Genomic DNA, 22,000 nt, shown 5'->3' with positions numbered 1-22,000 from the left:
TAACTCATCTCGTTACCTGCAGTACCACCAAATTTGATCATCATGAAAAATTCAGAAGAGATGAGACTACACCTTACACTATTATACCGGTGATTCCTATATTTGACAAGGTTGAATACTCCCGGTGAGGTCATACAAAAGATTCCATACGGAGACAAGCATACACACCACCCACCCCACCTTCCACACTAATTCATAATGAGAGTATATCAATGTCATTTCTGTTCGTCCCCAGTATATCCATTACACGGGATCATGTTTGTTAGAAACGATGCCAAAGAGTTCCGTTTCTGCCGTTCCAAGTGCCACAAGTCATTCAAGCAACGTCGTAACCCACGTAAATTGAGATGGACCAAGGCCTTCAGAAAGGCTGCTGGTAAAGAACTTGTGGTTGATTCTACATTGACTTTTGCTTCTAGAAGAAACGTTCCAGTAAGATACAACCGTGACTTGGTCGCCACCACCTTGAAGGCTATGGGCAGAGTTGAGGAAATCAGACAGAAGAGAGAGAGAGCCTTCTACAAGAACAGAATGAGAGGCAACACCGAGAAGAAGTTAGCTGCTGACAGAAAGTTGGTCGAACAAAACCCAGAATTGTTGAGAATGAGAGAGGTCGAGTTGAGATTGAAGGCCGAAAGAAAGGCTGCCAGAGAAGCTGCTATGGAAGAAGACCAAGAAGCTGAAATTGCATCTGAAGACATGATGAGTGAAGACGAAGAAATGGAAAGTGAATCTGAATCCGAGTCTGAAGCAGTCAAGCAAAAGGTGTTGTTGAAGAACAAGAGAAAGGTCAGAGCTTAACCAGTCCGAGTGTTGGCCAAACTTTATTTCGGTTAATTCCTAATATTTTACTGTACTTTTACGGGTTTATCCTTTTATATTGAATTGAATTGCATAGAACACAACGTAGAATTTGGGTGTAAGGATTTGGTAACCCCTTAATTTGACCCCAGCACATTTATGTATAGGGTTTTGCCATCCAACGTAAGCTACAGAGGGTTTTCACTAAAGAATGACATTATAACATAGGTCACACTTTAAAGCAATCAAAATCTTTTAAACGTTGGCTATTCATGTTGGCAGTAATCTTCATTCGAAAAGACTCTTAATTTAGTGAAGGATTGTTATTTGTATTATCCATTGCCTATTTCATTCCAAATTCTTGTCTACATATGCGCTATTGGGTATTTGCAATTCATTCTGCTCTATAACTTTCGATGTTGCTTTGTCTGTTGTGAATAAGTCACTCGTCTATGACAAATCAAATCTAGCATCTTCGTTGATTGCGTATAAAAGCTTCTCTCGTATGAGCTTTTTATTTTGGTAATCTGGCAACTTCAATAAGTTCACACAAGTTGATGCAGTGGGCAATCTCTCAATGTCTCTCCCAGAATTTCTGATTCCAAATTTAGGAGAAAGAGAACCGAAACCTAATAATGGAGCTCTGCTGACAGATGTGACGAACTTGATCAACTTAAACCTCTCTTCCGAGTTCATTTCTCTGACAACTTCCCAGAAGTAACGTATGGTCAAATCATCATCAAAGAACCCCCCGTATTCAACATTGTCCTTCCAGTCATCTATATTAACGTCGCTCTCCCCTCCTGAAATTAACATTTGCAATTCGAATGAGTCAAACATCTTTAGCCAGTTGGGAGAAATGATCTCCTCCAAGCCTTCTATGAAGAATTTTGTTTGAATGTACAATGACACATTAAGTTTGAAGTTTGAGATTTGGTGGATGTAATTGAGTTTATTCTTCTCAGTTACGGGTAGAGATTCACCATTCTTGGATATTTCGAAGACGTGACTCTTACCATTCAAATTCTCGTTGACTGCAAAATTTAAATCAAGTTCCTTGAGCTCCTCTGCATTCATTCTTTCAAGTTTCATTAAGTTTTGAAACAATTCGTTGTCCAACGAGCGAAGATCATTAATCGAGTTTTTCAAATTCTCATTGCACCACTTATTTATAAAGAAAGGCGCAAATGAAACATCTACTAGGACATTTTCATAAAAACATTTCCCAATAACCATGCCCAAAAATTTGAGGTACTTCAATCTAGAGTGTTGATATTCCGTATCAATTTTCTTTGTCAAGTTGAGACCAATCTCGTTATTTGGGTATATTTCGTGCTCGCTGGTTTCATTGAAAAGTTTCAATTCATGGCTTGGATTGAAACCTTCCTGCACCACACTTGTTAAAAACTCTTTGGTGATTCCGCCACCATCTATACCAGCTTCTTTACCACCATATTCATTGTAGAAAACGACTTGAATCCGATTCTTGAAGTTGGAACCTACTTCGTAAAATGACTTAAATGCATCTTCAAGCAAGAATTCTCTTCTAATATCCCCCGAAAGCTTATCGGTTTGGATAAAAGAAAAATGGTCCATTGGTCTCCTATTCTGTTTGTCGAGTTCTATTAAGCTCTGAAATATTTTTACTCTGTCTTTAAATGGAATGAAAAATGGAATGGACTTTAAAATTTGTAACTTTGAAATGAGATCTGCTGGTTTTCTTATATTGGAAGAACCACTTTTACCGAACAGAAAAACACCTCTTGAGTTTGAGCTCTGACCGAATGGACTACTGAATTCGGGCCCATGGAGATCGCGGTCATCAATATCAGCATCTTCATCATCTGACTTTTGTTCTTCCTCAATAGTTATCTGAATTAAGGAATCAATATTGAAGGTAATTTGCTTTGGTTCCCAAAAATTTTCTGGTAAAAATTTCAATCTTAAGTTCTTCAAATATAACTGATTGAGCAAACTAATAGATATATTCTTCAATTTTGCAGTGATACTTGATATTTCGCCTTCATTTTCTTGGGGTATGAAAATAAGGGTTAGACACAACCCCCTTAAGAACTTCAAAAATTCAAATGCTTCCTTTAAATTCAATTTGTCGTCATGAAAACTTTCCAAGTCATTTGAAACTATAAGCCAGAATGAGTATAATTCCTCGAATGCATATATGGCTTTCCAGAAGCTCAGACGGGAGGTAGCACCAGTAAGGTCCAGACCTTCCATGGCTACGTCGGAATCGAGTAATCTGCGAAGCTCTTCTAACTTCAAGTAATCATTTCCGTTCTCATGAACTTTTTGAATACGATGATAAATATCGTATTTCTTTAACTCATCATGAAACCACTTGAAGGCTCCTGGAGTTATTGTTATCCACATACTAAGTTTGGATTGTGATTTTGGATGCAACATGAACAATCCCGATACGATTTTCACGGCAGTGTCCGATTTTTGAGTGTCTTTGTGGGTGAGAAAGTAGTTCATTAGTTCGTTCACAAATGAAGCTGTGTAGAGCAACTGTATGGTTTGGATTGATGACTCGGGAGCTGCAATGGAGCATGCATCGTGGTCATCATCGTCTATATAGTCTTCACTGGATTCCACCAGGTGAATGGAAAAGTTGACGTGATCGAATATGGCGCCAATGATTTGGTAGTCATGGAAGGTGAATGCTGAACCACCATGGAGATCCAAGAAATTAGTGATCAAATCGATAAGGGAAGATTGGCTAAGCTGGCTCAATTCTGCCACTGGGAGATTGATGGCTGAGGTGTTTATTTCGATGGACTTGAAGATTCCTGGGATACTCAACAAATGGATGAAGCCAGCCAATGGAACAAGTGAGTTGATTCGGAACACTAATGCCACCTCGGAATCGATGGGTTCGTGGCCATCCATGCGTCTGAGGAAGGCTATGAGCCCCTCGATTAGATGGAGGCTGAAGGAGTCCAAATCAACCACTTGCAACCCACCAGGCGAAAGCTGGACGATGTCCAAGCACTTGTTGATGCACTGGACCACGAGGTGTATGACACTCGCTCTGTCGTGGTCGTTGGCGATAATACGGTCCGATTGGTAGATGAAGAACACCAACGTGTGCAACACGATGGTGGCGTCACTGGTACTGATGCCAGAATCGTCCAATTTGTCCCATAAGATGGTGAGATCGGTTTGGGTGTCTGGGAGCGGCTGTGACGAAAAGCACCATTTAGCCACAAATTGGAACCGCAGGCTCCAGTGGCTGTCGGGAGCAAGACTTCGCCAGTCAGCTCTGAACGCTTTTGCCTCGCTGGTTAAGGCAAGATATCTCCGGATCCTGCTTTGTAATAGTATGGCTGCTTTCTCTTTTTGCCTCTGTTCTTCCCGCTGGAGACGCTGGAGCCGGGATTGCTCCAAGAAGTTGGCTCCCGCAGGCCCGGTCCGACGGTCACCCAAGTTGACTATTCGCTTCTTCGACAGCCCCGTGAAATTGATCATTATGGCGGCGAACAGGAGTGGTTCTGATTTAATTTTCCCTATGGTGTACGCTTTTTTTGGCCACCACTGAGACTGGTGAGGGAGACAGGCAGGAAGGACCCGTCAGAGGCCAGGACGAGGCGATGTAGGTTGGAGGGGTATGGGATGGAGACAGGGCTACGGGAGTGAACTTTTCGTTGATTCAGGGAGGTTTTCCGGTAGTTGGCACCTATATCTACGGGGGAAATTATGGGTTTTGGAATAAATATAGAGGTGTCTATGTCAATCTAGGTTTGGGGTAAATTTGAGCTCTTCTGGCTCTTCTGGCTCTTATAGGCCCGTTCCTTTGGTTAGGATCTTTCAAGGTATTTGGGCCGATTTGACACTCTTTGGCTCTCTTCGCCATTTTTGCACTTTTGGGCTCGGCTCCTGGCCCTTTAGGCCTCTCCAGTTCTCGCTTTTCATGCTTAGATCTACCCTTTCAAAATGTCCACAAATGCTCCGAACGAGTCCATCACGTACAGCGGAGTCATGCTGTGGGGGTCTTCGTAATCCTCAGGCAGATGCAACAAGTGGGCGAGATCCTCGGGCTTGGTGCCCCCCGTCAACACCAACAACGACCCCGCGCCCGCACCCAACTTGCCGTCGTTGCCAAACTTGATGTCGGTGTACAAGGTGTCGCCCACCATCAAGGTGCGTGAGCGGTCGAAGCCGTTCTCGGCCACGATGGTGTCCAAGAACTGAGTGCTGGGCTTGCCCACGTTTAAGAATGTCCGGTTGGCCGTGTACTCCATGTAGCTGACCACACTGCCTCCCGCAGGCAAGATAAGCCCGTGGGGGCCTGGGTATGTACGATCGATGTTGGCGCCAATGAACGGGATGCTCTTGTTGTTGTGCAACAAGTACTGCAAAGTCAGGGCTATCCTCATGTAGTTGAAGTCCTTGGTGGACCCCACAATCACTGCCTGGACCTCAGGGTCCACCTCCAACAATGGATGGTCCGGGTCGAACGCCTGGTTTAAACGGGTGTCTGTGCCTCCCAACGCCTGGTAGCCGCCCTCCTTTAACTCGTGCATGATCCCAGCGTCGCCCAATACCCACACCTTGGCCCCTGGCTGGACTCCCAACTGGTCGAGGTTGGAAACCGCAGCGTAGCAGGTGGGATATACCTGCTGCTTCCGGAACGACTTGAAACCTAACCGATGGAACTTTTCCACGTACTCGTCTCGCGATTTGGACGAGTTGTTGGTGACAAACACCACCTTTTTGCCCTTGGACTCCAAGTACTCGATTGCCTCCACCATCCCGGGAATCAACGTCTCGCCGAGCCACACCACGCCGTCGCAGTCGAAAAGGAAGTTATCGTACTGGTCGAGCAAGGCTTGGACGTGTTCTCTGGCGGTGATTTTGATGGGGCTGCTGGAAATAGTCATGTTTGGCTGCTAGAAAAGGTTGGCGTTTAGTTTGACTCAAAAGTCCGCGGAGAAAGCACTCACGTGCGCGCCATTGGGTGCAAATATGCAAATGTGCACCAATTGCCCCACCCGGCTGGTAAGAATAGCCGTGAAGAAGGACATTGGAATGCGGAAGGAAAACCCACACTGCAGCAACATGATTTGGGTGTTCGGTCTTGGTATCACAACCACCAAGCTGGGCAAGTTTGGCCGTTTTCAATTGTGGCATTTCTGTTATCGGTGGATCAACTGCAGACTGACTGGATCAACCGGTAGACTATTCTTGGCCCAGGGAGTGCTACAACTAGCAGTTGACTCTTGTGCTGCCCATGGCGTGTCGTCTCGAGGGTCTCAGTAGTAGGGATAATGTGTAATTGGAGAGTTACACCAAATCTCATTAGGAGACAGTTGAAGCGACAAAGTGCAGCAGAGCAAAGTCGACTGGTGAGTCACTCCAGGCAGATGCTTTTGTAGTTGGGTCCACTATCGCAAGCCTACAAAGCCTTGAAACGCCTCTGCCTAGTTTTCGGCTATTGTTTCTACTATGGTTGAATGATAGACTTCGATTGCTCCTACTATATTTTCTTACCTAACGTCTATTCAAATCGAGATCGTGCTCATTGCTGACAGTCAAGGGCTTGTGATCAAAGCCCTGCATTCTTTTGTTCCACCACTTCCGCACGTCCTTACGCTTGACATCCTCCAAATAGAGCTCCTCATCATCATCGTCATCCTCCACCACCTCATGTCCATGTTCAGCACTTAGCTGGGGCTCCGGAAAATCCCCGTGGATTTCCACATGCTTGGCCCCCTTCTTGATCCCCACTTCAAAATGATTATCCTTTTTGTAAATACGGTACGTGGACCCCAAGTTCAAGTCTTTGGAAACAAGCTCCCGTGTTCTATTGAGCGATTCGATATCGGCAACCCTTTGAATGGTATCTTCCAAAAGTTCATCAAAGTGAGGCTGCGAGGCAATTTCGTGGAAAGCTCTCATCATCGGTACTGAATCGGCCTTGACCCGGGATTCCGAGTCCAACGTGAAGATATTCAAGTTGTCATAGGCTTGAATGTAGTCCGCACGAGTCATGATTTGCCTACTTCTCCATAGAGGCAACTCAGGGAGATGGTGGTCTTTATAGCTTGCATGAGGGTCTTGCTTGCTAAAGTTCCCAGTGATCAAGTTGTTTTGACGTTCCCTGTCCATTTGCACAAACTCCCTCATTAACAACATGGCACTGGATGAGAACTTTCCGAATTCCATAACGTCATCATCCATGGTCATTCCCAACAACCCACACTGATTGAGGAACCAAGTTTTCTCGCGATCAATGATCTCGTGGCACGCCCTTATGATGTCCCTATGTCTTGCAACTTGAGAGATGTGTTGAGGTCTTCCTCCTATCAAGTCATAGATCTGGTGGCACTGGTCATCGTTCAATTTGAATTCTTGTTGAGGAAAGAACCGATGTCTGATGTATTTAAGGGCACTAACAGTTTCCTTTCTGGTGAAATCACGGACGTTGATCAACTCCAATCTGGTTCCCAACTTCTTAAGCTTTTCGTACACCCAGTAGTCATCACTGTTGAAGATTATAGTGACCAAACCCGAGCTACTGAGGCTCTCTGCCTTCTGCTGGAGCAACTCTAACAACTTGATGCCTTCTTCGTTCTCTTTGATCAAATGGGAATTGTTGATCACCATGATCAATGGTTTCTTGGTCTTTTCAACTCTCTTGATGGCTAATTCTTCAAGTTTTCCAAATGCTCTTTCGATATCGAGCAAGGCGGTGGTGTCTCTAGGGCCTCTGATGGAGAACAAAGACCCGATGTAGTCCTCGCTGTAGGCAAAATTGAGGGCCTTTCCAAGTCTGATACGAAAGATTTCAGGGTCAGCGTGGGCATCGAACATGGTGACATTGTACCCACTGACTTTTTTAATCGACTCCAACAACAATGAAGTCTTTCCCGTTCCCTTTTCGCCCACTATGAGGAAGTATCTCCCGATGATGTCACCATTGACGATATCGTCGAGGAGTTTCTGTTGGGGACGTTCTACCCAGTGCTGGCTGGCCTCGTGGTCTGCGTAGGCCTGGTGGGTTCGGGTATGCATGATGAGCTCGGACGCAGGGTCCCCCACATCAAAGGACTTGTCGATCTTGTCCAATACGTGGAGGCCGTAGAACTTGTGGTACAACAACCCCGCAAACCCAAGAATGGCGATGGAACTGAAGGTGATACCTGCAGTTTCCGCACATTTGAGGAGGAATGCCTTGAGCCGGGACGTCTTTTCCTCTTCCTTGTCGTCTTTGTTGCCCTTTTCCTCGCCGTCTTCCTTCAAGTCTTCGACAAGGTTCTCGACCACCGCGTTGAACTTGGACGAGGTGGACGACTGGATGTATCTCGCCAGGAAGGTGACCAAACGAGGGGACGGTGAGTGGAGTAGCACTTGCCGCTGGCGGACGACTCGAAGCTGGCTCCGTAGGCTTGTTCTCGTGGCTGCTAGCATTGTGTTGTGGTGAACGATTTCAGGCGGACGCGTTGATATGATGGAGTGGGCTGGGCACTAAGTCTCACTGTTTCAGATTCTTGGCTTGATCGTATGGGGCGTCTGGGGCATCTGGGAAGCCATTGCAAGCTCCACGAGGGTTTGTACGGATATGGTGCAGACGGGTGGGTCCTGCTGGGGCATGTAGCCGCTATGGCAGGGTCGTCTACTCAGCTCTTGACGCGGTTGATCACTGGCCAGAAAGGCTTCTGGGTGTAGGACGACGAACATGAATCTTGGTCGGCTGGGGTTTCTGGCAGGGGCGCATCTGCTACTGGCTCCTTGGATGCTCTTGCCTGTGCTGTCATCAAGATCTCCACTGTTCGGAGATGGGCCTCAGTGTGGATCATTTGGCGCTGGGTCCTCTGAAGGTAGTGGTCTTCATAGTCATCTCTGAGACGTTTTCTGGACTCAAACATGGCGCGATGACGGGAAGAACGGTAGATACTCAGCTGGAATGGCCAGGAAATGGCTGGCAGTGACGATTGGTGGTAATAAATAGTAATGCAAATCGGTGTGGATGCGCTGCGACGCGTTATATTGCAGACAGATTTTATGCGAATGAACAGGAATGGGATTGAATAAGTCACGATTTTATGGGTGGTGAATAGTGGGCATGAAATGCAATGCAACGGGTGGTTAATTGTGGGTGTAAAGTAAGATCGAGAATTGGATTTCTTGAGGAGAAGCAAGCAAAACAGGTTTTTTTGAGACGAGGGGAGTCTTTATGGCGCTTTTATCCGTTCCAGCATCCTACCTCCTAACCGTGCTATGCCTCCATTATCTGGAGTAACCAACACAACATTAGGGGGCATGGGTAATTGTACGAAGATAGTTGTTACATTTTTGGTAATATGGATGTTCTCGGAGTATGGTAAAACGGATGTTATATTGTAAAAATTGCTCCTACTAAATAATTTCCATTTTTACAGGCGAATCGGCAGGAGAGTTTCACAGTCACTACGAAGCAAGAATATAGATGCTGATGACAGTATCAAGCTGCTCCCGTAGTATGTAGATCAGAAATTGCGACTCAGATTAAATGGTATTTTAGGACGGATTCTCTATGGGCCATGACAAATCTGGCTCAATGTGGTCAGAAATGCCGGGCCAAGTACAAATACCGATAAGGAAGATAGGAGATGGCAGCTACGATCGACCAGGTGGAATTGTGGGGCTAGTAACCAATATCAAGGTAAGCCGTCATTCCGATCACGTGCACGCATATATAACCCATCTCATCCTCGAGAGGACTCCACCATGACTCTCATCAAGCACAGCCCGAATACCACGCTTAAGACGAATAGCGAGCAGAGTACGACCTTCCTTGTCAAGCTGTCCACGCCGTTTGTGTCTGCAGTCAAGCGGATAGACAAGATGTTCACCAGGACCCGTTCGGATACTGTGGTGGTCAAAGGTATGGGAAAAGCCATGGAGAAGACATTGGGCATTGGGGGAACATTCGATGACAAGTTGGGCTACAGCGTGGGGTACTACACTGGAAGTGTAGAAGTGTTGGATGAGGTGGTCGACGAGGAAGACGAAGCCCACGAAAGTGTGTACAAGAAGAGGATGGTCAGTTATGTGGAGTTGAGGATACGAAAGGATAGAAAGTAAGTGGATTGAGAATACGAAAGAAGGTAAGGAGATTGAGAGGACGAAAGTTGGAAGGCTTTGCCATTTTGGTGGAATCGAGAATATGGAACAAAGGTGGATTTCACTGAGATGTTGTTGGTTCTACGCATGAAGCATTGATATGCAGAAAGGGAGTCATGATATAGAGGGTAACACGACGAGGTCTAGAATTGGAAAAGGATAGAAGACACAAAATCCCCCAAGGAATGGGCTAATTATCCATACCACAGTCTCTAGGCAATAATAAAGATAACACAATTATTACTAAACGGTACTCTCGGATTGGCGACGTAAATGGCTACTTTCCAACGGTCGAGCAGTTATTTTCTCGTGTTGGGCGTTGGTGTAATTAAGTTTGGAACGTGTAATCAAATCACCTATTAATTTAATAAAATATTTTTGGAAAGACACACAGAATAAATATATACAAATATGGTACCCACAACGAGAAGAAGTTCCAGCTCCTGGCCGAAAACACTCTCATGCACTCTCCTTGAGTCTATGTAAGCATCTCTCTTCGAGCTTGTGTAGTTCGACCACATGCCTCTCCAATTTGGCGGTTTTCTTGACCTTCTTCTGGATATCCTCGTCCAAGCTGTGCTCACTAAACGGCTCCACGCCCAAGATGGCCTCTGCCTTTCTCACCAACACGAGACACAACTCATAGTCCTGTTGGTAGTACGCCTTTTCGCAGGCTTGAAGGAGTACCACCCGGTCGGTTTTGGTTTCTGGATCGATGGAGTCTGCATCTTGAAGGACTCTCTCCAGGAGCCAGTCTTGGGTATTGAGCTGAGGGCCCTTGGAGTGGAATAGGTCCCTCTGGGCAGCGTATTCCTGGTCTGACTGGGGCTTTCTGGTTTTGGCCATTGGTAGGAAGGAACTGGAGTTGGGCCGGGAAAAATCGATGCCACATCACATGACGCTAACCACGTGCGCTCAAGCACGTGATCTAATGTCGTGCATCTGTGTTATGCGTCAAAGCCCCGGGCAGGCATCCCAATGCAGTTCTCTGGCCGGGGTGAAACTGGTTTACAAATGGTTAGTCAGCGTAGGCCCAGATTCGAGAGTGGGCCCATGGGTGACATCCGAGAGGCTTTGAAATCTCGGCTGGATCCGTTAAATGGTGTTGCAACCTCGGCGTCGGCCGCTAGGGCCGGAAACGTCGCCTCCATGTCTGTGCCAGCTAAAACCTCGCTTAGGAGATTCCACATCCGAATTGTTGGGCATGTAAAAATACGACTCAAGTACGAGAATACGGGGCACCAGCAGACGCTGCAGGACGTGCAGGGTGGCTACATCTGCGGGAGGGGTGAGCGAGGATATTGCAGGGGAAGCGATTGTAGGCCAGCAATTGGGGGCACCATGGAGGGAGTGCTGGGACTGTTGCGGGGCTCAGGCCACCAGCCGGGAAAACCGACAGCGAATCACCAGATACGATTGCTAGTCCGACAAAAAGCGCGGGAGATCGGGGTTGGAGCCGAATACGAGTGTGGCATGCACGGCGGCTAGCTCGGCCCGCTGCCGAGCAGCATGAACTAGCAGGGCCGCTCACGTGTGGGTGGGCGTGTAGGCGAGACTGACAGAAAACGCAGAAAATACGCTGCAGGCGTAAAAAGCTAGGGTGTCAGCTGCTGCACCCGTGCATGACAACTGGAATGGGTGGGGGGACCAGGTCGGAGATAGGGCACCAAACTGGGAGGATCGCATCGCAATGGTGGTGAAGGATGGGTCCTCAGGGCAGGCCCCCCACCCGCGCACACGTGGAATCGCCAGATCGCCGTCCCCGCTCATAACCCCCACGCTGATCTCACGTGCCAGATATGAACCCTTTCCCTCGCCCTCCAATAGCATGAGGCGTGACAGATGTGTACCTTATGACGTCGGCCGGCAAATGTTCCGAGCGCTCGTATGTCGACCCGACACAGCCTCATAGTGGGTGAGCATTTACGAATACCGTAAACCCACTAAGGTACGCCAAGTTCGCCTCCCCCCCCCGCACCCTCTGACACCGCGAGGGTCTGCCTCCACCCCCAAGCTGCCGCAAGCCGTGCCCTCCACCCCGTACAGGTCCCGGACGCTCCCCTCCCTCGTATTGCTTCCGATCCGCTCTCTTGCACTGCATCTTGCATAGAGCCCAGTTGTCATCGTATATTTACTGCCCAGCCTCTCAGGTACCGCCAACGTTAACGATTTGCGCAAGCCTATTTTTTACATCACTTTGTTTTCTGGCGCCCACCACCACCACCACCACCACAACCATGTACCTGACCCAGCAAGAGGAGCCGCCTCCCGTGGGCTCGTCCGCCACGGCGTCGCCCCCTAGTGAGGCTGGAGCCACCACCAGCACCACCACCAGCACCACCAGCACCAGCGACTATCCTCCCGCAACTGGCGCTTCGTTTGCCCCCCAGCCGCAATTCCCAACACCTGCCATGGCCGCTGGCCCCTCTGGCAGTACTGCTGGTGGCGCCAACACCAACGGGTCGTCCACCACCATTCCTGACTCCAAGACCACCGAGGCGTCTGTCACCAAGAAGAAGAAGAAGAACTCGCGCCGAAAACATCGCAACTCCCACCTAGGCTGTGGCACCTGCAAGAAGCGGCGTATCAAGTGTGACGAGACACTTCCCGCGTGCCTCAACTGCCTCAAGGGCAAGCTCAACTGTGCTTACTTGAACCTCGACTCCACTGCACGCAATGCCTTGCGCATGGCCCAGTTCAACCAATCGTTGCGCCAGGACAAGGTGGATGATGCAGACCCGCAGGGACAGCCGTCCAGCACCACCAACAGTCCGCCATCGCAGGCAGCCTCGGTGGCGGCCCAGGCGCTTCCCCAGGCATACCTCCCGCTCAACACCCACCAGCAGCCTCCCCAGGGGTACCCATTGTTGCCAGCCACCACCGTCATCCAGTCGCCGTACGGGTCGCTCGTGTCGCTCCAGCCGGTAATTGCCAGCGACGGCTCGGTGGTGTACGCAGCCACCGCTGCTCCCCAGCCCCAGCTTGTTCAGAACCAGCAGATGTCTCTCCAGCGCCAGCAGGCTGCAAATGTCCACGCGGCCAATGCTGCTGCCAATGCCCACGCTGCTCAGGTGGCCCATGCCCAAGCTGCCCAGGTGGCCCACGCCCAAGCTGCCCAGATGCCCCCCAGCCAGCTTGCCCCCAGCCAGCTCATCTCGCCCCCCATGCCGCTCGCTATGGGCGCGTCCATCCTCCCCCCCTCCATTGCCACCACATCCTCGGCCTCGTCCTCAACAGGGGTGGTGCCGCTGCTCACCCCCATCACCTCCAGCCCGTCCACGGCAGCTGCAGCTGCCGCCGCTGCTCCCCCTCCACCCCCCTCCATCTCCGCATTGTCACCTTCGGCCACGGCCCCAGTCTCCAGAATGGCCAAGGTGCCTCCCCCCTCCACCTCGGCCCCCTCGTCAGGCGCGTCGTCGGTGTCGCCTCCCACCACCACACGAAACCCCCTTTCCATTCCCATCACCACCTCCGCCGTTAACAACCCATCGTTTGTGAAAAAAGATTCCGAAGTGGTGTTGCCTCCCCTTCTCTCCACTCCTGCAACCTCCAGCGAGTTGCGCGTACCTGCGTTGAACAAGTCATCCCGCGTCCATACCAGCTACACCGATTTGACCAAAGAGGCCGTTTCCCACCTCAAAACCTCATCCTCCTCATCGTCGCTTTCCACAGCACCCCTTCCTAATGCAGCATCTAAACAAATTGGGTCGCCTCTGCTAGCCGCCGCAGGTGACCACATCTCTACATTCCACAGCTTGAGTCTTTCCGACAACGAGGTCAAGCTTCCGTCGATCAGCTCGTTGCCCAAGCCAGAGCCCTCCCAGGATAAGGTGCCCAGTATCTCCAAGTTGCTCTCGTAGACAGGCAGGCTCCTTGGGCGGTCCATCAACAGAAATATTCTCGTGGGACCATCAGGCTCCGATTCGAGTGGTCCAGCAGACTCCAGTTGTGAGGGTCACCATCAAACTCCAATTGTGGATGGTCCAGACCTCTCAATTGCTCGTGGTGGTGAAATCATCAAATATGTATCGTGATGGTCCTTCACCCGTTGCGAAGCAGCCCCAATTTCTGATCGGTCAAACTACCGGCCGTTATCAAAAGACAATCTCGAAAGTCCCGATCCTTTCGAAGCCAGAGCCATCTCCTACTTCCTGATTGGCCAATCTCCTCACCAGACATCCAATTATCCTGATCTTTCTTTCACTTTGTATTACCTTGACTCTATTTATTATATTCAGCTTCATGACCTTAATCACGATAACGCCAGTCAGCAAATGTAGATGAGGAATAACACGATATGAGCCACTGAACATATTTCAAGACCACCTGGGGGTATGTACCTCATCATATTTATTTCATCAGACACTTCGAGATATTTATTGACACATCGACATCACCTCCAAATCTTTAAGATAAGAATCACCCAACTTACCATATTCTTTTAATGAAGTATCGATATTTTGAATATGAACATAAAAATATTTGATGAGCACCTACATAGATTAAATACTTTAATTATTCCAATTCATTAACATTGATATCCATGAAGTACCTCATATTTTATGAGAAAGTCTTCATGAGCTATTACACCCATATTCATGAAAACCTAATACTTTTTATTAAACACTTCATCCTATTTATTTCATTAATGAACCACGTATACCTTTTTCATGAGCACCTCGACATATTTAATGAGCACCTCATCACATCGTATTTATTCATGAACTACCTCAACATATATATTTCATGAGCATGAATTATAGCTCTGCTATATGTGCCTCCCGGTCGTCTACTTCTTGCCGGCCTTTGCGGCAGCTTCCGCCTCGGCTTCCAAGGCCTTCTTCTTCTTCTTGTCGTCAATCTGCTCCACCTTGACTTCGTTCAACCCCTTCTCTTCCAACAACTTTTCAATGTATTCCTTAGCTTCGTTACTCACATCTCCTTGGACCAAGATTTCTTCCTTCTTTTCGGCGTTCTTGGTGACCGTGGCCCCGGTGGCAAACTTAGATGCAAAAGTCTTGGACAACTTCTTCATGTCGATGTTGAACACCTCCAATCCCGATATGGAAATGATGTGCTTTCTCTTGTTTCTCTCGATCCGCTTGATGGTAACCTTGGAGGACAATTTCTTCTGCAATTCTCTTTCTTGCTTGGCCTCCTCTTTCTTCTGCTTCTTTTCCAACTCCTGCTCCATCTTCTGCTCCTTTTCTAACGACAACGTGGATGTTTGGTTGGCCAAAGCCTCGTCACTGTAGAGCTTCTCATACACTTCTTGGTGGTTGCTCAAGAGCCATTCTTTACATCTTTTGAAGGTGGCAGTGAATTCACAGTACTCCGGTGGGTACGAACATACACCACAGTATAAGGTAGATTTAGGCAACACTTCAGTCATATTGATTGTTGGTGAAGAAGAATCAAGTGAAGAATCTTTTGTGCCATGGAAGAGTAGTGCGCGTGCACTTCTGATGAATAGGTGAACTTGTCTGAAACAATTCAATTCTGAATAGCACTACACACTCTACACTAGAGGTTTCAGTTGATCGACTGGTATAATTTGCCTATTGTCAGAACCTTTGACTTAGGTGCTTGTCGTAAAAAATGAATTTTTGATTCTATAGATCCGCTGGAAATTCGAAATTGAGCATGATTGTCAATGTAATAATTAGTATGGAGCAGGCTTGAACTGCCACCCCCTGTATCAATTTCAGCTACATACGAAGTTTTAGTGACAAAGATTATTGCAATCTTGTTGATCTGCTTTATTCAAGTTTATTTCCTAAGTTTGAAGTAAATACGAATACTCCGATTTTGACTGGAACTCTCAAACTGTCGAAGTTGAGTAAATAATAATCAACCTATGTAAGTATTCTTACTACATTGGTGGAGGATGCTGGTAGAACGAATTAAATTGCTGTAACGATGAAAATCTTAGACATTTTCATTTGACAAATATATCGGGCCAAGTGGAGCTCAGAGACTTCTCAGCCGAAATCGCAACACTCGTTAGAGAAACCCTAAATTAATACTAATAGTTGTTGTATAATAGCCTAAATATTACATACAACAGGCAAATGGACCATTTGATAAGTACAGCGGCAGACGTGGAATGGAATCATTTAATGTGTGCTTGCCACAATAAATGAATCTGGAGAGCAAAGCTATTCGAGAAGTTCCCTTCAAATACAGGTTGAGATCTTGATCTAGATAGAAAGAAAGGCAAGTCAAACCTCACAAACGAGCTGACTAATTAGTACTTGAAACTATCGGCAATTTCGTATCCTCTAACAGGTCTGAAATCTTCAAGCTCAACACACTTCCACAAGCTCTTGGTCAATAAGGTTTTGTCGTCAATAATCTCATAAATTTTAGACAAGTAGTACCATACCTCCAGATTGTTGGCACCATAGGGCCAGCTTAAAGAGTATGCCTCAAGACAATTTTTCAACCTTATTATTCCAGCATCACGGTCCTTACTGGAAATAAACAAAGACCTCTCAGCTTCATCGTCGATGATGAAAAGCTTGCACAATCCCAACAATGTGTTGCCGTAATCGATCTTATTGTGAGGATCCTTATTCAATTTTTCAATTGATCTCTCCAACTCTTGCAAAGACAAGAACTTTCTGGACTTGGAAGTCAAGTACCCCAACATAGTGAAAGTCTTGACGTTTGGCTCGTAAATAGATTCAGCCTCCACAATGCACTGCTCAGACTCTTCCAACATTCCAATCTTCAAGTAAATTTTACTGGTCCATAACCAAAGGTCTTGCAAAATTTTCTTCTCTGTAGTCGTGGCTTTCTGAGCAAGACTTTCAGTGGTAGCATGGTGTGTAAGAGATGATCTGTTGTTGTGATTTAAGCTTAGGTTCTTCAAACCTTCTACTGTGTCGACAGCGTTAGGTTTACCCATTCTGGAAAGTCTTCTCGTGAGATCCTTAGGTTTGGAAGAACCATTGGCATGAGGAGGCTCGATTTTTGGGTCAATGAAACTTGGACGATGCGACCACTTTGAATCATGAGCAACTGGAATTAAAGTCCTGGTTGGTTCTTTTGGCTGTGTATGATCAACTGTGAAAAGCTCATGAAAAAGCATGAAGACTTCCGAAAGAAATTCCAAGATATACTGGACTCCATAAATCGATTCCCAAACTGCCAATTGAGTCAATTTCAACTGAAGTATTTCATATTTGGCTTCGGTAGTTAACTTGACGTCTCTTTGATGATGCTTGGCAATAAATAATCCTGCGATATTAAGGGCATTATTTATAAATTTTTCGGATTCTTTGAGTGGGGCTTGGCTCTCGGAAATTTTACCATTAGAAGCTCCATTTCCATTCAAGGTACCAATGGCTTCATGTGTACCATTAGAGTACCCATTTGAAGCATTTTGCTTATCGGACTTGACAAAATCTGGATCATTAGCTTCGAAAGATGTCAACAACAAAACCATCAAATTCCACGTTTTGAAAGACTCCGGATATTTCTTCAAAATAAATTTGCACAATTTTAAAGCTTCCTTCAAGTGTCCATCAAAAGATAACGATAAGGCATAGTTGAACAAGTATTCAGGGTTACCAGTGGAGTTCACAATTAAACTGTTTTTGTAGTACTTGATGACCTTCATCTTATGGGCCTCGAGTAGGGGATAGGTTGAAGACTTGTTTATAGTCAAGTAGTAGTGGTAGTAGCCCAAACTAAACCATGCTTGGGAAACCAACTCAATAAAGTGGGAATGGTCCGAGAGCAAGATGTTGACGTTGTACTTTTTGAACAAAAAGGATAAAAGCCCACTACTTGGCTCCACCTTCTGTCCACCTTTGAAAGATTCGGTATCGTGGGTTTCATCGTATGTCAAACCAACTGAGTCTCTGACTACGTCCAAGTAGATGAGTAGTTCCTTGGCGTACTCATCCAAGAGAACCAAGACTTTGTCTTCGGAAGTGTATTTGAAACCCTTGGTCCTGTTGGTGTTCAAAGGGTTGAACTTAATGAGGCATGTGGAGTAAATATCAATGATCTGAAGGATGTCATCGAAATTGCCTTCATGTTGTTTTAAATCAGCCTCAATATAATCTCTTAATGTCTTAAAAGCTGCAAGTGCTTCGTCATATTCTTCCAATTCACCCAATACCTTTATAAGATTAATCAAAACCGTTTGACTTTGATAGGTTTTGAGTGTCGAGTTAATCAAAAACTTCTTCGTCAAGGATGGCTTAATGATAGTGTAATTGAAGGGGACCTGGTTTAAGGTTTCATAGAGGTTGTAGATGAAGTCATTAAGTTGGGATGGTGTTTCTTTGATCGAATCATGATCATGCTCTTGGCCACTCACGCTAGATAAACCATGACCAAGACCATTCAAGACACTCTCTGAACTAGAAGATTCATCAGACTTTGGAAATTCCAACTTGTTTGCTATCTTCAGGTTGATCGACGAAGTCAAGTACGCCGAGTACTCTGACTTGAAAGAATCGACGATATGGTTAGACGATAATGAAAGGACACTGGTCTTTACCAAGTAGTTGGCATAGCCTATGACCGCAATGGAGTTTCTTGCGAAATTCAATGACTGGATGTCGTGGAATGATAACTTTCCAGTTCCATCGTGGGTCAAAAGAGTAGTCAATCTCAAGTACAATAGATCGAGCCAGTTATTAGCTGTAATTTGCGATTTCTTGAAAGGCTTTCTGTACCATACCAAGTAGTCAATCAATTTGCTTGAGGAATTGCTGGCATATGAGCCAACGACATGGTATCTGCAAATCAAAAACTCGATAAATTCATTGTACGGCTGGCTGGTGGAGGGGGTTAATGCTGATGCGTGGATGAGGTCGAGCTGGTATGCCATTTCATCAAGCTGGGAGTTCAAGTAGAACAAGTGGGCCATGATGATATTGAAGTAGAACTTCTCGACCACCGTCTTGTATTCCTCACTGTAAGTGCCGTTGACATTGGTGACGTAATTGATCAACTGGAGCAACTTCTCTCTTGGCTGGGAGACTCCCTGGAGCTCAAAGTGGCCTGCAGAGACGAATTGCTTGCCAGAAAACTCATTCTGGATCAAGAGTTGGAGCTGGTAGTCAATGAAGAGAAGCTGTTGGAGGTAGATGGACGACTCCTGGAAGTCCAACACATCCTTGGGAAATCCTCCCAAGTTCAATGTGATGATGTCTTCCATACTAGTTGTAGGAACGTAGCTGAGTGGATGCTATTGCGTCGAATTCGCCCGGTTGTTTGTAGATGGAGGCCTGTGATTGACGTTCCAGTAGGTGGGGGAGATCAGCGATTGGGTGGGTTCAAGAACGAGATTGGCGAGGATGGCACGGACTGAAACGCAGCTAGACTGCTCTGTGACACTACCACTTTCTTTACGATTCCTTTGCACACGGCTGGTAAGAATGTTACTGGTGGGGCTACGCGATCGGTTATTTCTATACGATTGGGATTGCGACTTCACGACATTTTTGGGCCAACAATCAGACTGTGAAAATGTCATTGAATACCCCAACTTGGCAATCACATGGCCACCAATGGCCACCAATGGCCTCGGTTAGCAGCGCTCAAACACCTTGTAGAGTCCAGGTAAATCTGCAATCTGGATAACGTCATTGAGCAATGCCTTGGTGGCGAGGAACCGCTGCTTCATCAACGGGAACAAGACGTGCTCCAAGAGATCTTCCAAGTGGGCTTTTTTCGACCCAGCCGACGATTCGCGGACTGGTTGCGACGACGATGATGGTGGAAGTTCGGATTCGATAGGCTCGGGAAGGTATAGAAGGGCTATCTGGCGCATGACGTCGTGCAAGCAGGCTTTCTCCTCGTCGTAGTTGACCCGGATGGCCAATCTGTAGATGAAGTAGGGCAACTTCGAGAGCACAGGCCGGATATGCTTGTGAAGCATGGGAAGGGTGTGCAACTTCAACCCGGTCGCATGCCTTTTGATGGTGATGTGAAAGTATTCCTGAAGCATATCCAGCATGGATTCAAGCTTTTCGTACACCACCTGCCTTGGCTGCACGTCCATCGACTGCAAAGGCTCCATCAACTCGTCGAGCAGAACGGGCTCCGACAACTCGATGGTGCCGTAGTTGCAAAATTCCTCTAGTGCCACCTGGTAGTAAAACTCAAGCAATGTCGAGGCGTAATCGCAGAGGTACAACTGCACGTCGTATTGGAAACAGCAGAGCCTTCTCTTTTCGTCAACAACTCCCACGTAGACAGCGTTGTTGAAGATGTTCGTCAACGGCTTGTGAACTTCATCACTCAACTCTTTCTGGAGTTCTTTGATACTGTCCAAATTCACCTTGACCCTGGGGTGGTCGGTGATGGTGATTTGGGACTCATCTGGACTTCCCGGTTCACTTTCAAGCTTATTTTCTATATGCTCAATAGTTTCCTCATTATTAATGACTTCGTGTGGAACATCATCTTCTTCTATAGATTTATCTTCGATCACCTCCTCAACATTCTCGACATCTTCTAATAATTCTTCTGCTTCTTCATGGCCATCTCCAGTTGACTCTGTGAGGACTGCAGCCAGCCTTTTCCTTGTGGGTCTTTTTTCAGTCGCTTCTTGTAAGACAGAGCTGGTCTCGCTTCTCAATTCCTTGTTTACTTGACTAATGTAATTTCCTTTGGATTGTTGTGAGAGGTATGAACTGATTTTTATTTGCAGGGGATCTACCCGTACAAGCTTGTTCTCTTGTCTTGCTTTCTTTAATCCTGTCATTAATTCATAGTCGTCATTCTTTTTCTTTTCGGCATACCCTAGAAGCGTTTGAGTTTTGAATTTTCTTGAGGTATCCACATCCGATAATTTCGTATGGATTGCCCCGCTTATATGTTCAATGATTTCTTCTTCGTGTAGGAATCTAACTTCTCTCTTTGTAGGGTGGATATTTACGTCCACATTTTTCGGGTTGATTTCCAAGCTAAGATACACAAATGGGTGATTTCCTTTGGGTAAAAATATTTGGTATGCAGAATTGATAGCCCGTTTTAGTGGATCGCAGGTTACCAAACGATGGTTTATGAAGAATACCGGTTGTGCCTTCTTTTTGCTGCCATAGTTGGGGGAAGTGATTGCGCCGTTAGCCTTCACCAAACCCAAGGCCTCGTTAGCTTCTACATCAAATTCGATGAGCTCGCTGGCCACATCAGTGCCGAAAATGCTTCTGATCCGTTCCTTGATGGGGAGGTTTGGCCGTGTGGCTATCACATGATTGGAGTCGCCAAACTTTTTGCAGGTGATTCCGACCCCAGCAGAATGGATGGCGTATCTGCCTATGACGTCCACAATCTTGGAGTACTCCTCTGACTTGGACTTCAACGACTTGGCTCTGGAGGGGAGGTTGTAAAACAAATCCTCCACGATGATCTGGGTCCCGTCCTTTCCTGCGATGGGTTTGGGCTCCACTGGTGCCAGCGCCTTGAAGTTGGGCCCCACCATCTTTCCGCCCGTGTAGAACGCCTTGTATGCCAACTGGGTATCTTTGGTCTTGGTGATGACAGAAACCCGTGAGATGTGCAGAATACTGGCTAGGGCCTCACCACGAAAGCCATAGGTGGCAATGGACTCCAAGTCCTCAAATTTGGCCAACTTGGAGGTAGCAAACCTCTCGCAGAGCAACCCCAAGTCTTCCTTGTTGATGCCACTCCCGTTATCGGTGATCTGGAGCAACTTGAGGCCGCCGTCCTTAACCACCACATCGATCATGGAGGCTTCGGCGTCGATCGAGTTTTCCAACATCTCCTTGAGCGCATTGGCAGGCTGGATGATGATCTCACCAGCCGCAATCTTGTTGATGACTGCTGCATCCAACTTGTGAATAGCTCCCATGGCGCGTCTTGGTGGAGTTTGATGGGTGTAGATGTCGCGTACAAATCCATTCCAGAAAACGCCTGGATCAGAAAGCTATACCATAGATCACGGCCAGGATATCCGGAAGAGAAGCAGAGAGGTGCTACTAGGCTGTCAGAGTATAGTCTTCAGAGTTCCTGAGTGTCCCACAGCAACAGATAGGAATAATTAAGCACTGCAACAGTCTGCAACAAGTGGTGTTTCTTACAGGCCCAC

General features: G+C 46.8%; 10 protein-coding genes across 10 annotated transcripts; 3 read left to right on the top strand and 7 right to left on the bottom strand.

Annotated features, from left to right (window-relative positions):
* Nucleotides 1–66: 66 nt before the first annotated feature.
* Nucleotides 67–886, top strand: RLP24 (ATPase-activating ribosome biosynthesis protein). The gene has a single exon (XM_020207895.1). It carries the CDS (start codon nucleotides 199–201, stop codon nucleotides 799–801), a length of 603 nt encoding a protein of 200 aa, XP_020062878.1. The 5' UTR covers nucleotides 67–198; the 3' UTR covers nucleotides 802–886.
* A 365-nt stretch (nucleotides 887–1,251) lies between these two features.
* CANTADRAFT_54160 (ubiquitin-ubiquitin ligase) lies at nucleotides 1,252–4,287 on the bottom strand (the record flags this gene model as incomplete). The annotated part of the gene is made up of 2 exons (XM_020210289.1): nucleotides 1,252–2,513; nucleotides 2,583–4,287. The coding sequence occupies 2 exons, from the start codon at nucleotides 4,285–4,287 to the stop codon at nucleotides 1,252–1,254; spliced, it is 2,967 nt and encodes a 988-aa protein (XP_020062877.1).
* Nucleotides 4,288–4,739: 452 nt separating this feature from the next.
* CANTADRAFT_91215 (uncharacterized protein) lies at nucleotides 4,740–5,699 on the bottom strand (the record flags this gene model as incomplete). The annotated part of the gene is made up of 1 exon (XM_020211788.1): nucleotides 4,740–5,699. The coding sequence occupies one exon, from the start codon at nucleotides 5,697–5,699 to the stop codon at nucleotides 4,740–4,742; it is 960 nt and encodes a 319-aa protein (XP_020062876.1).
* A 305-nt stretch (nucleotides 5,700–6,004) lies between these two features.
* Nucleotides 6,005–8,334, bottom strand: CANTADRAFT_280650 (uncharacterized protein). Its single transcript, XM_020208229.1, has one exon. The coding sequence runs from the start codon at nucleotides 8,227–8,229 to the stop codon at nucleotides 6,310–6,312; it is 1,920 nt and encodes a 639-aa protein (XP_020062875.1). The 5' UTR covers nucleotides 8,230–8,334; the 3' UTR covers nucleotides 6,005–6,309.
* A 1,194-nt stretch (nucleotides 8,335–9,528) lies between these two features.
* On the top strand, nucleotides 9,529–9,885 carry CANTADRAFT_7249 (ribonuclease P/MRP protein subunit; the record flags this gene model as incomplete). The annotated part of the gene is made up of 1 exon (XM_020211088.1): nucleotides 9,529–9,885. The coding sequence occupies one exon, from the start codon at nucleotides 9,529–9,531 to the stop codon at nucleotides 9,883–9,885; it is 357 nt and encodes a 118-aa protein (XP_020062874.1).
* Nucleotides 9,886–10,383: 498 nt separating this feature from the next.
* CANTADRAFT_22875 (uncharacterized protein) lies at nucleotides 10,384–10,770 on the bottom strand (the record flags this gene model as incomplete). Its single annotated transcript, XM_020206880.1, has 1 exon — nucleotides 10,384–10,770. One exon carries the CDS (start codon nucleotides 10,768–10,770, stop codon nucleotides 10,384–10,386), a length of 387 nt encoding a protein of 128 aa, XP_020062873.1.
* Nucleotides 10,771–12,161: 1,391 nt separating this feature from the next.
* ZCF21 (Zcf21p) lies at nucleotides 12,162–13,784 on the top strand (the record flags this gene model as incomplete). The annotated part of the gene is made up of 1 exon (XM_020211086.1): nucleotides 12,162–13,784. One exon carries the CDS (start codon nucleotides 12,162–12,164, stop codon nucleotides 13,782–13,784), a length of 1,623 nt encoding a protein of 540 aa, XP_020062872.1.
* Nucleotides 13,785–14,483: 699 nt separating this feature from the next.
* CANTADRAFT_26820 (uncharacterized protein) lies at nucleotides 14,484–15,333 on the bottom strand. The gene has a single exon (XM_020207894.1). It carries the CDS (start codon nucleotides 15,314–15,316, stop codon nucleotides 14,714–14,716), a length of 603 nt encoding a protein of 200 aa, XP_020062871.1. The 5' UTR covers nucleotides 15,317–15,333; the 3' UTR covers nucleotides 14,484–14,713.
* An 838-nt stretch (nucleotides 15,334–16,171) lies between these two features.
* Nucleotides 16,172–19,102, bottom strand: CANTADRAFT_55221 (uncharacterized protein; the record flags this gene model as incomplete). The annotated part of the gene is made up of 2 exons (XM_020210421.1): nucleotides 16,172–18,219; nucleotides 18,301–19,102. The coding sequence occupies 2 exons, from the start codon at nucleotides 19,100–19,102 to the stop codon at nucleotides 16,172–16,174; spliced, it is 2,850 nt and encodes a 949-aa protein (XP_020062870.1).
* A 372-nt stretch (nucleotides 19,103–19,474) lies between these two features.
* MLH1 (mismatch repair ATPase) lies at nucleotides 19,475–21,763 on the bottom strand (the record flags this gene model as incomplete). The annotated part of the gene is made up of 2 exons (XM_020210369.1): nucleotides 19,475–20,380; nucleotides 20,507–21,763. The coding sequence occupies 2 exons, from the start codon at nucleotides 21,761–21,763 to the stop codon at nucleotides 19,475–19,477; spliced, it is 2,163 nt and encodes a 720-aa protein (XP_020062869.1).
* Nucleotides 21,764–22,000: the final 237 nt, after the last annotated feature.

Source organism: Suhomyces tanzawaensis (assembly GCF_001661415.1).
Source record: "Suhomyces tanzawaensis NRRL Y-17324 unplaced genomic scaffold CANTAscaffold_6, whole genome shotgun sequence".
NCBI classification, from domain to species: Eukaryota; Fungi; Ascomycota; class Pichiomycetes; order Serinales; family Debaryomycetaceae; genus Suhomyces; species Suhomyces tanzawaensis.
This window is presented reverse-complemented; position numbering and strand designations above follow the sequence as displayed.